This window comes from Sphaeramia orbicularis, chromosome 5, assembly GCF_902148855.1.
Source record: "Sphaeramia orbicularis chromosome 5, fSphaOr1.1, whole genome shotgun sequence".
Taxonomy (NCBI): domain Eukaryota; kingdom Metazoa; phylum Chordata; class Actinopteri; order Kurtiformes; family Apogonidae; genus Sphaeramia; species Sphaeramia orbicularis.
The window spans coordinates 12,525,814-12,540,078 of NC_043961.1; the positions used below are offsets into that span (position 1 = coordinate 12,525,814).

General features: G+C 42.6%; 1 protein-coding gene across 1 annotated transcript in view; it reads right to left on the reverse strand.

Moving 5' to 3' along the window:
* The window catches only part of foxp1b (forkhead box P1b), a 155,559-nt gene that overhangs the window by 38,207 nt on the left and 103,087 nt on the right, over window positions 1-14,265 (reverse strand). Inside the window, 3 exon segments of the mRNA XM_030134624.1 lie at window positions 1,613-1,763; window positions 5,658-5,771; window positions 5,987-6,124. Coding sequence (XP_029990484.1) covers window positions 1,613-1,763; window positions 5,658-5,771; window positions 5,987-6,124 — 403 coding nt within the window.

Below are 14,265 nucleotides of genomic sequence, written 5' to 3' on the forward strand. Positions count from 1 at the left end.
ATGCTTTACTCAAGGGGTGTGTGTGTGTGTTTGCCAGACATCTGACACAGAGCAATTCAGTAAAGCACACTCACAACACAACACACCGGTCCACGCCTGCGCCCATGGCAATCGTCTGCGAGTGGATGAGTGATTCCATACCCAGTCCAAACAATAACACCACTGTACAAACCGTGTTTTTGTTTGCCTATTACCTAAGCGCTCCCCCGAACCCTCCCGTTTTTATCGCCCTTATCTTGTTATTTCAAAACTGTTTGTCTTAGCCGGGAATGAATAGTCAATGTCATGTTCTAAAACCCGTAGCATGGCGTCTTTGTTACGACAGGACCACTCCTTAACAAAATATTAAAGAGTAAATAAAGAAATAAACTTCCTGGCCAAACAACAAGTATTGACTCCCTATCGAGTAACAGCCGGTTTCACAATGACGAGTTCACCGCCAGTTTACGAACAATGATCCAGTCTTTCCAGAAGCTGAAGGAGACTGCCACCGGGATGCCAATCACAGACAGAGGACGGCGAGTTGAAGGACATGAAACTCTATTTTTTGGAGCAGTGGGATGTTTTCCCTCCACTGTGGAAAAAAATAAAGCGTGGCTCGTAGAATTACAAAGTGAAATCAAGAGGCCACAAAGGACAGAAGTAGAAAAGTAGAGAAACGTTGAGTGAGGATTTAATATAGGTGTGTCATGACTGTATCATGTAAAGTAAATGGTTACATACTTAAGCAGTGCATTGTTCCCTTTAACTAAACAAATTTGTACAGGTAGTGTACGACTGTAATAACAGTGGCAGAACAGACAGATCAAACCTCTGAAAATAAAGACTATACACCTACACATGCTGGAACTTCAACAAAAGATGCAACTTCTATTTTACTTTTTATTCTAAAACGCTCACCACAACAGGTCAATCTCAAAGAAAAACATCTCAGCTTATTTTTTACAACAAAGACACTCATTTTTTTTTCTGAGAAACTGCTCCTAAACAGCAGAATTTCAAAGGTTTTTCTGTGATCGAGTGAACTGATGTTGTATTTCAGAACCTCGTTGTGTTTTTTATATTTACTGTTGGACTTGTGTGCGCAGGGACTGCAGTTAAAAATTAGCTAGAAGCCAAATCTGGTACAATGCATCTCTTCTCTTATGAGATTAATGTTGTGGTGCATGAGCCCTGACAAACACATTCATCTAAATTATTTTAGATCAATGATGAGGAATCACCCTGAAGTCAGCTTACGAAGATTCTTCCACACGACGACTGGATAATTTCCCTGATTAGATATTAGAATTGTTTAAAGATTATTATCGGTATTAGTGAGAAGAATGAAGGTGCATAGGATTCTACAGACGGAGCCAGAATCATCCCAGGATTTAATATTCACTCAGAAGCTAAAACTAAATCCTCACTTTGCATCAATAAACAAACTTCAGCATTCCAAATCGCGTCGGAGGTGAAAAGGGTTGTTGAATCATAGCCAGGCATAGTTTGTTTTTAGCGTTTTTGTTAAGACAAACTGCTAGCCCTGAGCTATTGTGAAATGATAGACAAGAGATTTGACAAAGTGCTGGAGGCTAGTAGTAAGCGCAGTGTAGTGCTTTTATGTACTAACCCTGAGTGAGGGAGTGCAGAGGCAGGCTGGTCTGTCCGGGCTGGATGCTGAGCAGCCCTTGCCTTTGTAGGTTGAGCAGATGCTGCTGCTGGACCTGCTGGACCTGCAGGAGCTGCTGCTGGAAGGCCAACTGCTGAGCCGAAACCTGCTGCTGGTGACACAACACAGACACACAGTGACATGCCATTAGTAAACACAGTAAACCGAAAGATGAAATTCAGGTTTGGGAATGACTGTGTTCATAGACAAAAAAAAAAAATCAATCAATCGTGAGAGCAACAATGGCGGAGTTCAATTTTAGGCTGCTTTTTGTTTGTTTATTTATTCTGTTTTTGTGTTTGTTCCTTCTGTTTGTGCCAGGGGAAATAAAGAAAAAGTCACTCCATTCTTTAATTATCACCCAGTCTAAAATAAATACCAAACTAAAACTAAATCAGACAGAGATGCTGGTAAACTTCATCTTATTTTGCATATCCTCTTGAGATACAGCCATGTGTTTTTGTCCTCTGTAGGGGACAAGAGTTTCACAGATTTACCTTAAAAAAATAAAAATAAATTCAACAAATTGTCCACGACAAAGGGCATATCTGAAAAAACGGTGTCAAATCAAGACAATTATTAAATCTTTTACTCTCCTGGGTCTCAGGAGGATATTCAAAGCTGATATTTTCTGTAAAATCCTTGACATTACAGCCAAGTCTTCATTCATGAAAACACATGGTAAATGCATTCCAGCAGCTCCACCACAGTCGACAGTAAGTACAGTGTAATTTTCCCAAGTTTCTTCTTGCACTGTGGGTTTGTCTGAGCCCACTTAAGACAGGTAGAGTATGCATCTCCCTCTCTCTTAATTAACGAGGAGTCGGGAGGCAAATGACAAACAATGAAACAACATAGTTAATCATTCATAATAAGAGCCACAGGAATTTAATTACAGCCATTCATAATTCAGCAAACAACGTGTGACTAAATCAAAGTGCTTAATAACCACCCTAGCAACTCTCACAACTCTCCCAGGCACGGTGCTGAGCTCAGGGATACACCGGTCCCCCAGCCGACTGCCGCCACCGCCACCGCATGCCATGGTAAATCACATACAGCGAACTGACTGACTGACTGACGGATGGACTGACTGACTGACGGACTGAGAGATAGCTGTTGTATTGATCTCACTGAGCTACAGCTGTTTCATCATGAAAAATTTTAATGAAACACTGCTGCATCTTTACTGATTCGGGGCCTTAAAAGGGGGGAAATTTTGGCTCGGGAAAGTGAAACGTGTGAACTTTGATGGAACGAAAAAATGATACGAGACCAAAAAGAAGAAAAAGGAAAGAAGAAACAGACAGACAAAGTTAGAATAATAAATAAAAGGAAATTATCTAATATCCCCGATCTCCTATGAGTCAAAACAAATGAGAGATGCTATTTAGATAACAGGGGCACGGAGGGGGAAGATTTTTAAAGTTTTTAACCCTTTCATAAACCCTCAGAGTCTATCGGGGACACCTTGTGTATTTTCAAGACGGACAAATAACAAAAGCATGAGAGCCAACAGGATATAAGTCCTGTTTATGAGTATACAAGGCCAGTTGTCAGGCGGGCAGAGGAGAGGAGGGGGCACTAAAAGCAGTGCTGCCAAGCTGTGTACCGCACCCTGTTACCAAACACAGGATACACCACTTTGTTTACTTCTCACAATTGAGTGCATACAAAAAAGGTCTCGGTACAACGCGGCTGTCAGGTCACTCGCTGGCGGCTCTGAAACCACTGAAACAGCCAGATAAAACGCTGTACCCTCCACCCACCCCTGCTCGGCTTGTCAAAGGGGTCTAGCAGCCCTTTCCTTTCCCTTCCTTTCCTTTCTCCTCCCTCCCCACACCCAGCCTCGCTGCTCCTGCACCGGCTCACTAAAAATAAAGCTCAGGGCAGCTCTGGTCTATTACTGCGAGCGGGGTCGTCTCATTGGATCAATCAGGAGAAGACGGCATTTTGACAGTGGTAGCAGAGGAACATAATTGGGGAGTAACTACATCTATTCATAGGCTCATGAGCCAAAATGAGAAAAGACACAGTAAGACGTGGGGTTGGGATAGAGATCTTGCAAAGGTTTAGGGTGAAATTCGGGATGCAGGTGGCCTGTGATCTTCTGTGATCTGCCCGGTTCACGAAAGGGGACTGATAGTTTTTTTTTTTTTTTCCCCTCCACCCTTCCTTCAGAGCAGGAGAACTTTCCCATTCCTTCAGTGTTTCTCTTCTCTTCTCAGCTCTTCACTGACAGCCTGAGAAGAAGATAATAGTGCTACAGGGGTGGGAGTTCACAAGGAACAATGTCTCTCATCAAAACGCTAAATAAATAGAGGGTGGAAGAAAGAAAAATCACACATCGCAAATGAATTTAACTCTCTCCCCTTCACAGATTTTTTTTCTTCTGGTCCCATCAGCTGACAGGAGCTCCTGTGTGCTCGCAGCATGGAGACACATTAAAAACCCCGGACCCAATAGACCAAATAAGAGGTTAACAAGAAGTGGCACGAGGGAGAGAAAAATACAGTCCCTGACAAATGATAAAGAGTGGCACTGGCAGCCCTTTATTGTCAAGCTTCAAATATAAAGTTAAAGATCTTTGAAAAACTAAATTTTGATGTCTTTAAAATAAAAGAGGCACAAAGCAACAACAGGGGGTTATTGTCTGGCAGCCACAGGGGAGTCACTGCATAATTCTTAGTCTGTCTTTTGATGGCTGCTAGAAATGCGGCTGAAAAAAGAGAGAGCGATGGGGAGAGAAAGAAAACATCGGCGGAGGGGGAGAGCCTCTCGAGGCTGCATCCATTTCCTGTGATCATACATAATATGCTTCAAAAGTTGTTTTTTCTTTTATTCTTGTGCTCCATTCAACTGATCAATTGCACCTCCTTGCCTCCCCCTCGCCCACCTCGCCCCCTCCCCTCCTTTTTCCCTTGCTCCTCTAGTGTTTACATCAGATGCGACTTGGTGACAGGCCCTATCTGAGGCCGCGGAGCTCTGCTGTCATGTTGATTTATGGGAGCATCATGCCACAACTTGTCCAAACTGAAGCCCGCAGTTCATTAATTAGCGAGCTACGACTTTGAAGTTGGAAGCTTCGACAGCACATGGACGCGTGAGGGCGCGAGCACGCATAGACGTACGTGTATATGTGCGTGCGCTCTTAACTGAGCTTAATTTTCTATGCCTTCCCCCCACACTCTCCACTCCCCTTCTCTCCTCTCCAAACATGGAACTCAATGGGGACGAGCGCGCAAAATTCCCAGATTGTCTTTGAACTTCTTCTGACCGCACAATAATAATTTTCTTTGTCCACAGTGATGCCTGTATCCGCCAGTCATTAACACGCATTAAGCTGCTGCCTATGAGCGAGTCCTGCTGTAGTGGAGCGAGTGAAGGAGAGGGAGCGGGAAAGATGGGGAGAAAAAAAGAAAGAGAAAAAAAAAAAAACTCAACACAGGCAACAAAGCTGGGAGCACTCTCTGCACTGATATCTCACAATTACATGCCTTCTCTTCCTCTGCCATTTCCATGTTAATTACCGAGAAAAGCCTCTCAGATTTATATGCTCCGTGTTCCTGCCTTTCTCCCTTCTGCCTTTCATTATGTCCTACATGAGGCTCACTGGAACGGTCATCTCTTTGTTGCACAGGACACTTGTTTACGAGTAAAAAAAAAAAAATACTAGAACAATGAATTGAAGCTCAGTCTCTGTAAAATTATACTACAGCTAATATGCAGAAGACTCTAGAAACAGAGACAGTATATTCTTAGCAGAGCATCCGTCAGTTGTTACCATTTATCCAGCAAGTCTGACATGCTAATCAGAAGCATGAGTGCACTTGATTCACCCCCCCACCCCACCCTCCCACCCCCCTTTCCCTCCTCTCCTCTCTGTGCTTTAACCACAGTCTGAAAGCAGATGGGGTTGAGGGAGGGAGCACACACATGCCTTCCATGCTCCGTCTGGCCAACGGGTTTTTGGTAATGGCAGGCGGTCGGAGTGATGTCAGCCTACCTCTTTGCTCTGCTTGCTGCCTGCATGCTGCTGCTGCTGTTGCTGCTGCTGCTGCTGTAGGAGCTGGAGGTGGAGCTGTTCCTGCTGCTTCTTGTAGAACTCTTGGAGTTGCTGCTGCAGAAACAGACGGTAAAACGGTGACGTGTGAGTTAAAGTCGGGCCTGTCAGTCTCTTAAAACTCTCAGACTGGATCAGGAATGTTGAAAAGAAAAAGACTACGGTTCAAAGTGAATTTATTTTTTTATTTTTTATCTGAAAAATACGATTTTATTCTGAAAACAAGACCTGTTGGAAATGTGTGATGTCCCGGAGTGTCGTTTACACATTACCTGCTGTAACATGAGGGCCTGTTGCTGCTGGAGAAGAACCTGGAGCTGCTGAGGGCTCAGGACTTGCTGCTGAAGGATCTGCTGCATCTGCTGTGGAGTTATCACTTGAGGTGTCATCATAGCCACTGACACTGGAACCTTGAAGAAAAAACACCAAAAAAATCATTAATGGGGAAAAAAATTAAATAAGCATGTAGATTTTATTTATAAAGCTCATCATAAGTTGCTGCACAAACTCAAAAACAGCACATAATTAAGTGTATAACAAGTGTATATTTTCTGTCTTTCCTGCACTTTATACTTTCCTGTCAACTGAGAAATTGCCCCATAGTGGGATCAATAAAGTCTATCTTATCTTATTATAAAGAAATCAGCAAAAACACAATGAGAACCATATTGACATTAACATGCACATGAGTCATTGATTTTAACTGTCATGTCACATGTCATGTTTGCATGTTACTGCCTGAAAATGCCTTCCAACAAACACCCAAACTCATGCCCCAACCTCACCTGTGGAATAAAGCCTCAGTCACACCCACCCCTACCTCACCCCACCCTCCACCCTGATCCTCAGCGTCTACACTCCTCTATCCTACTCTGATACTTCCCAGCACCTGTGGTTTATATAGCGCGGCAAATATGCCATACCTGAGGAAGTGAAAAACTGCCTCAAAAATGCTGCAGTTCGCTCGTTGTACATGCACGACATGTCATGTGAGAACATTTCATTAGAGACGCTGTCAACAGCAATCTATTATTGTGAAGATATAGAGCGCCTGGAGGAGGAGGAGCCTCGGTGAAGAACACGCAGGCCTCTAACTAACTCCCAGCAGAAAGGTGTGAGTGCATGACTCCTCAAAACAAGTGATTTGTTGTGACACTGAAAGAGCCCCCACAGTTGTCAGGGTGCCTTAATTGCTCCGGCGGCGTATGGGACTTGGAGTGTGTCTGGATGCTGCCACTCACTGCTGTGATGTGCAATACCATTAAAAGCCCCTTTTCTTGACATTTGGATGACAAACAGCAACTAAGATGTACATGATAGCGCCGCGTCTTTGTAACTGTTAGCATGTTTTCGTTCCTTTGTGTACGTCCACGTATAGGGCGGTGTGTACGTGCGGGGGGCGTGTGTTAAAATGTGCTCGTCGTCTCTCAGGCTGATGTCAGCAGCTGATAGAGCGGACATAACGGGTGACAGTCTGTCTCCGCCAAGGTTACCCAAATTGTGTGGCTGCCTTATAGCTAATGACACCCGCTTGAATTTTTCATGCATTTCTGAATGTAATTTAGCTGTTTAAAATCTTGTCCGGTAACTAAGGGGCTTTTCTTGACACACACCCTGCATGCATATTACCTTATTCATTCTCCCCATTGTAGCATAAAACAAAAACAAAGTGGCGCCATAATGAACAGCTTGTACTGCAAATGCGGAGGAAAGGGCAGCGATGTCAAATAGGACGGACAGTTTTGATGCTCTCCGTTAACTTTATTGAGCAGTGCCAGACTATGGCGTGCTGCGTTCCTCCAAATCCCAGGAGAATGAAGGAAGCCCGGCCCCGCCCAGGACTAACACACACACACACACTTCACATTTCTCATTTTCAGCGTAAGGCGTAAGGGCTGAGAGGAGGAAAATGCAATATTAATTCCCCCCTGTATTATGTCTTAATATGCAGTTCATCTTGACTTTTGCACATGACTTGTCCTGTCATTTGCATAGCCCCTGCCGCCCATTTCCTAATTTCACAGTCATTATCCACTGAAGTCCTTTTTCCTGGGCATCGCTAATTTTGATGAACTATTTTGAAGGTCAGTCGTCAGCCCTGTCTCGCCAACATGCAAGTACCACGCGTGACATGATATACAGTTGCCGTCTGAAAATTACACTTAACCCTCATGCATTTGCAGGATTAAAAGAAGAAGAAGAAGAAAAAAAAAACAATACCTCTTTTTGAAGTTTTATTTGACATGCATTAAAAATCTCCTTGATTCAGCACGCTCTATTTTTAACCACCGTGTTAAAGCTATAACTTCAGCTTTATATTCAATTGTATAATCAGTTTGTCACGGCACACAAGTTAACACAGAGGTTTTACACACTTAACCAGCTCTCAATAGCTGCCACTTGCATTAGAAATTACAGAGATCTCCTTCAATTGAACTGTCTTAATTCTTTACACCTATATCTCATCATGGTTTCACACTTTGCCTCATCAGGAGCGTCTGTCTTGCAGTAACTACAGCTGAAGCAGCTTCCTCTGTGCACAGCTCCAGCAAGAGGCTATTACAGACCCCCATTTTATTACCCATTACTACTGAGGTCATTAGCAGCAAGAGGGATTGTATGCTTCTTAACCTATTGATCAATGTAACTACTACCATTTAATCCTGTGCTGAAGGAGTGAAAATCTGCCTAAGACTGGGTCCTATTGAGAAGAAGGGCGGGAGGGAGCACTTTAACTGAAAAATATTGCCCTGGCCGCTGTCTCATGCCCATTTAACGCAAACACAGGACGTCAGTCGCCATTTAGAGCACTCCCATATGGTGCACTCCCTTATCTCTTGGATAACATCATGACTCCAGATGATCCACAAAAATATATCACCATCTAAAGATAGTCTAAAAGGAGACTCGTACTGGGCTAATAACTGGAGGGATCCACTGAGCCCAGCTCTAATCTACTCTACCGATATGAGGGTGTGAAAAAGAGGACATTCTGAAGATGCCAGAAATAGCTGACGTTTATGAATTTCGCGAAGGTGTGGTGCTCTCCAGGTGCCTCCCATACATAAACATTCAAACCTAGAACATTCTCACACAGCTGCAGAGTGACTGCAGGCAATATACTGTACCAGCACAGGCCTGCTGCTGGCCAAACACACAACTCACACAGACGCAGACGTACACACATACACAAATTTCATCTGTGGCGTGTTAACTGTCACAAGCACATACAGGCACATGTGCAGCCAGCAACACACTGTGAAGGCACAAAAAACACATTATACACACACTGAGCTGTAAAATGAACCTGCAATGTATTCAATGCAAAAATGATCAAACGTCTAAAAATTAATATGTATAAAAAAAAAAAGATTGACAAATATATAATTCGATGTTTTTTTAATTTAAAAAGTAAAGAAAAAAGAAATGGAAAAAAATTTGCATACATTAATTATTAAGAGGGCCATGTATTTCATTAATATTATAATTCCAGATATGCATAAATGCCTATAAACGCCTATAATAGCCATATTTTTTGTTTGCAAATGTCAGAAGGAAAAAGAACAAATTATCTAAATATAATCTAATAACGAAACAAAAACTGACGGTCTGAAAATGTTAGAAAGTCACAGCTCCAGAGTTAATGAAGATGCTCTATGAACACCCCCTCTCTACGAGTCAAAGGTCAAAGCCTGGTGAAAAGGAGTAGGGGTGAACGAGACTGTAAGATGGCTCTTTTTCCTCCAATGAGGCAATTAAGGGGAACAGAAATGAGGGACAGGGAGGTGAATGTCAGAGAGACCGGCACAGATGTTTTACTGGCCAATGAGGTGCAGCTCGGCTGGAAGAAAAAAGGGGAAAAAGGAAAAAAAAAAAAAAAAAAGGAGAATTATCAAATTTTCATTTGTGCTCCCTGGGGTCATCTTGTTTTGTAGGGGCATCAAATGGAATGGAGAAGTAAAAAAGAAATAACAAGCCCAGGAGAAATCACCGAGCCCAGTCTGTTTGATGCTGTTGTTTTACCTTGGCCTGCAGTGGCGCAAGAAGACCAGTTCCCCTCCTGACTGTGATCTCCTGCATGAAAATGTCGCCGAAAATGAGGATTTCACGGGAGCTATTGTACTGAAGTGATGTGTGAACATAATTAGTCGTCTACAAGACTGGAAAGACTAATTCCACATAACCCATTCAGGTTGATTGAAATCTCTGAGGTGGAGAACATTTATTTTCCTCCTTAAAAAAAAGATGTGTATTCAAAACAATAAAACCTTCTCCCTAATGAAAAGATGATGGCAATAATAATATGAATACTAACAAAAATAAAAATAATAATTCTAATAAATTGTCGATTTTAGAGGAGTCTACTTTCTTGTGTAAACCTATTAAATTTAAAAGCCAGAACCATCCATCCCTATACGTGATAAGAATTCCATAACCCCCCCCACCCCCCCCTTCGTCATTCACAATCAAGCTGTCTTAAAAACATTTACAGCTCAGATAAACAGGATAATCACAGTCACATTTCAGTTCAACACACTCTATACGTTTTGGGATGTAGTGTTGTGGGGTGTGAGGGGGGCAGGGGAGGGGGTGGGGGAGGTCTGGGGCCAAAATGATCTGCAGCAACTGTAAAAACAAAAGTTAAGATTGCATTTTAATTAACTTTTCGACCACAAACAAACAGGGTTTTCATCAGAGCCAGTCGCAGTGTCAGGTTTAAACAAACAAACTGCACGGGGAAGTGAGCGAGATCTCACCCCAACAATAACAGCTGAGCACAGGGGTGGACGCCGGTTCCCACACTGGAGGCAGGTGACCACCGCTGAGGGAGGGGGGGATGAACATCGCAGCCCCCGCCCCCCCACGGTGTACATACACACAGCCTGCACCTCTGGACATGGCACACACCATCCTACACTTCATTAGAATTAAAATATAAACCAGGATGTGTCTCTTTTATTTGAATTAATTTGTGATTTTATATTAGAAACAATATAAATAAGCAGGTATTCTTTAAAAAAAAAAAATTACTATTATACATAAAAAGGTTAAAATAAAAACCAAAACGGATGCAACTGAATTTTTAAGTCATTCATAAGTATTTCCAAGGTTCACACACCAAAAAAAAAAAAAAACAAAAAAAAAAAAACAGCGCTTCACATTTTGACATGTGACTCAATGCCCTGTCACTCTTTTTGACCTTTTAAGCCACACCTCCAGCTGCGTATTCCACAAACCACAAGATGTCTGAGGTCTGAAACCCGGCGTACAAATTAGCGCTGACATCCACTACCCGACACACCACCACCGTTTCGCCGTTTTCACCTTATTCCCGGAAACATCTTCACGATCAGTGTCGGTGTAAACTGCGTGTCCGTGATCTATGGTTTACCAGCTCTACACCGTTATGCAACAGTGCACGTCTTCAGATGCATTATTTGAGTCAGTTGAGATTTAATTAAGATCACAGCCTCTTAAATCCCTTTCAAATGAAACTGTAGTCAAAAGACAATGGGTGACACATCCTCGTGCAGATTGTTTCTATTCTCTGCACACCAGCAACGCAAAGCTAATCCTTGTTTCCATGACGGCAGACAAGAGGGCCACAAATTGTGTTGATTCTTGGCACTTTTAATGTTGTTGTGTTAAGTCACTTGAATAAACTATACTGCCAATTAATAAAATCATACATCTATAATTATATATATCTATTAAAAAAAATGTTACGACCGAGTTTATAAGTTTCCACATAATTTACCTGTATTTTCTCAGTGCAGCAGGCAGTTCCACTACATCCTTTTTCCGTTATAAATCTATAAGTTGTGATGGTGATAAGTAGCAAGAAGACCTTATGCCATAAAACACTCAGCACCATGTAATCTTATCATTATCCTACCATCTGAACTCTTTGGAACACATGGCATCTCAAGTGTAGAGTTAATCTTCCTATCTGAAACAGAGACGCGCAGTAATGACCCTTAAAAAAAAATGAATGAAAGCTTTTTTTCAAGTAAAAACATGTTTTAGTTGGAAAAGCCGGGCAGGAACAGCAGAGAGCAGCTGCTGGATCACTATATCACTGCTAAACTATTCCCCCGTCTCACTCTGGTCTGTCCTGCCTCCAGTACAAAGCAGAGACCATTCCTGTAAAGGATATCCCAGCGAGCAGTGGGGCTCCGGCGGCTACCCCCCGTGCCCCCCTCTCCGGGTACACAGCTAATATCTGGTTGCCTATGTCATGGTTTAGAAATGACAGGTGCTGGCAGCCCCTCGCCTTGACAGGCCACTGCACAAATAACGCCCCTGCCTGAAAGGGCTAATGCACTACTAATGAACAATAAATCAACTTTGATTACAAACTGTCAACCCAATCAGCTCGCACTCCAGCTCTCCCAAACTGCGAGTCTCGGCACAGCTGCACGGCATTACGGTGCACGCTGCCCTGTTTAGGCTTCGCTCTCCTCCTTCTCAATCTTCAGATATTCTTCTCTAGTGTTTCTCTGCGTTTGTTCGTTCTTTCAGTCACCTACTTTTTTCCTGCTCTGATGCAAGGTGATGAAACAATGCACACTGGATTTTAGTTGAACGCTAAGTGCAGGCAGGGAAAAATAATAAAAAAGAAAAACGCACACACACACATTAAAAAAAAAAAAAAAGAAAAGTAAAATACCTGTCCTCTCAGCGTGGTGTGAGTAAATTAGATAAAATGACTCTAGTAAAAAATTTAGGTCACTTAAAAAAGAAAGTCAATAGTTGTCTTGTGTGTAAATCCTCAAAGCTGTCACACAGACTCAAACCTGACAAAAGCATATACAGAGAAAAAAAAAAAACTTTCTCTACTGCATGAACTCTGAAATCCCTTTGTTGCAAGTACAGACATACACACAGGCTTGTACAAACATTCACACACACTAATTTTTCAGGAAGATGTGAGCGATGACATTTGGAGTGACAGCGTGTCTCCAACGTGGTTTTGTGGTGACGGTGTCAAATATAGAGCTGTGCCAGGCTCTGTCTTAATTCACTGTGACACGATAAGGAGAGTGAGGATTATTCCAGGCCATAGCCTCAGAGCAGGCAAAGTCTGACCAGCACTCATTAACTCATGAGCAAACCATCACAAAACACACTGCAACGGCAATACGGTCTGACCAGAAATAAAAAGGTTTCCACAAAAAAATTAAATTAAAAAAATAATATGAAATGTTCTAAAACACTACATCTGATAATAAATATATATATATATATATATATATATATGTATTAAAGAATACTGTGAGTGATGTAAAAGAGAAAGCACACCTGACTATTTTTCCCACAACTTTGTACAAACCAAACATACATTAAGAAGTTCCTGCTTAACTGGTTAGCTCACTATCAGCAGAGTAAACAAAACTAAACAGAGTAAAAAAAAAAACAAATAGCCAGTCAGACACGTACTGTACATGGTGTAACATTCCATACTTTTACTACTAAATAAAAGCGAAAGAAACTGTTGCTTAAAGTACAAGTGAATTCCCAAGTTTCTGAAGCTGACCAGTTCACATCTGACAAATACACACACAAACAGAAGCAGCTCGTCTACACAGTGTAGTTTTAAAACACACACACACACACACACAGGTATTATAATATAGTAATTGTGCTGCATGTGACAGCTGTGTTACTGCTGACACATACGACACACTGTCACTGTCTCAACGGTAAAGGTAAAGCTCAGATCACTGCTCCCTTCATACAAACAGCATGACAAAAAATTAACCAATTACACTGATAGAACATCAACAATAGACAGATAATAAGCCTCCTTTTCTCTTCCTCCCTGGTCAAATTAAATTGTCAAGTTTTTTCATACAAGAAAGCTGGCAAAATCACAGAAATCAATCATATTGACAAACCTGACAAACTCCATTTAGCTGGCAGGGTAAACAGAGTGCCGGGCCACGCGGCGTGGAGTGAAGCAGAGCGGAGAGCTGAGCAACGAGGAGAGGAGAGAGAGAGGGAGAGAGAGAGCGAGAGAGAGAGAGAGGGAGAGAGAGGGAAAGGGAGGGAGAGGAGGCAGACGTAGAGGCGAGCGAACGGCGGAGGAGGCTGAGTCGAAGCGCTGCTGTGCTGTGGAGTCTCCAACCTTCCTCGGGATACAGACAGATTGCACGCGCAAGGTTGCTCCCCGGCTGACAAGATACAAAACTATCCAATCAACCACGCCCTTCTCCACCAATCACAAGCAGCCCTCTAAACATAATCAATTCAAATGGGGCCACACAATGGGAAGCTACAGGCGAGGCTGCAGGTGAAACTGTCGCTTTGTGTGGGGGGCCCCTTTAAAAAAAAAAAACACACACTCACATATACACACACACACACACACACACACACACAGTTGACGGCTGTTAACCCTTTGACCCCTGCCGGGACTCCGGCCGTGCTATTGAAACAATGGGAGCCTAAAGAAAAGAGGCCCTTTAATTAAACAACAGATAAGTAAACACAGCTATCCAGCGGAAAGAAAGAAAACTGGCCTTGCTATCAGCCCCTTTATTGTTCTGCT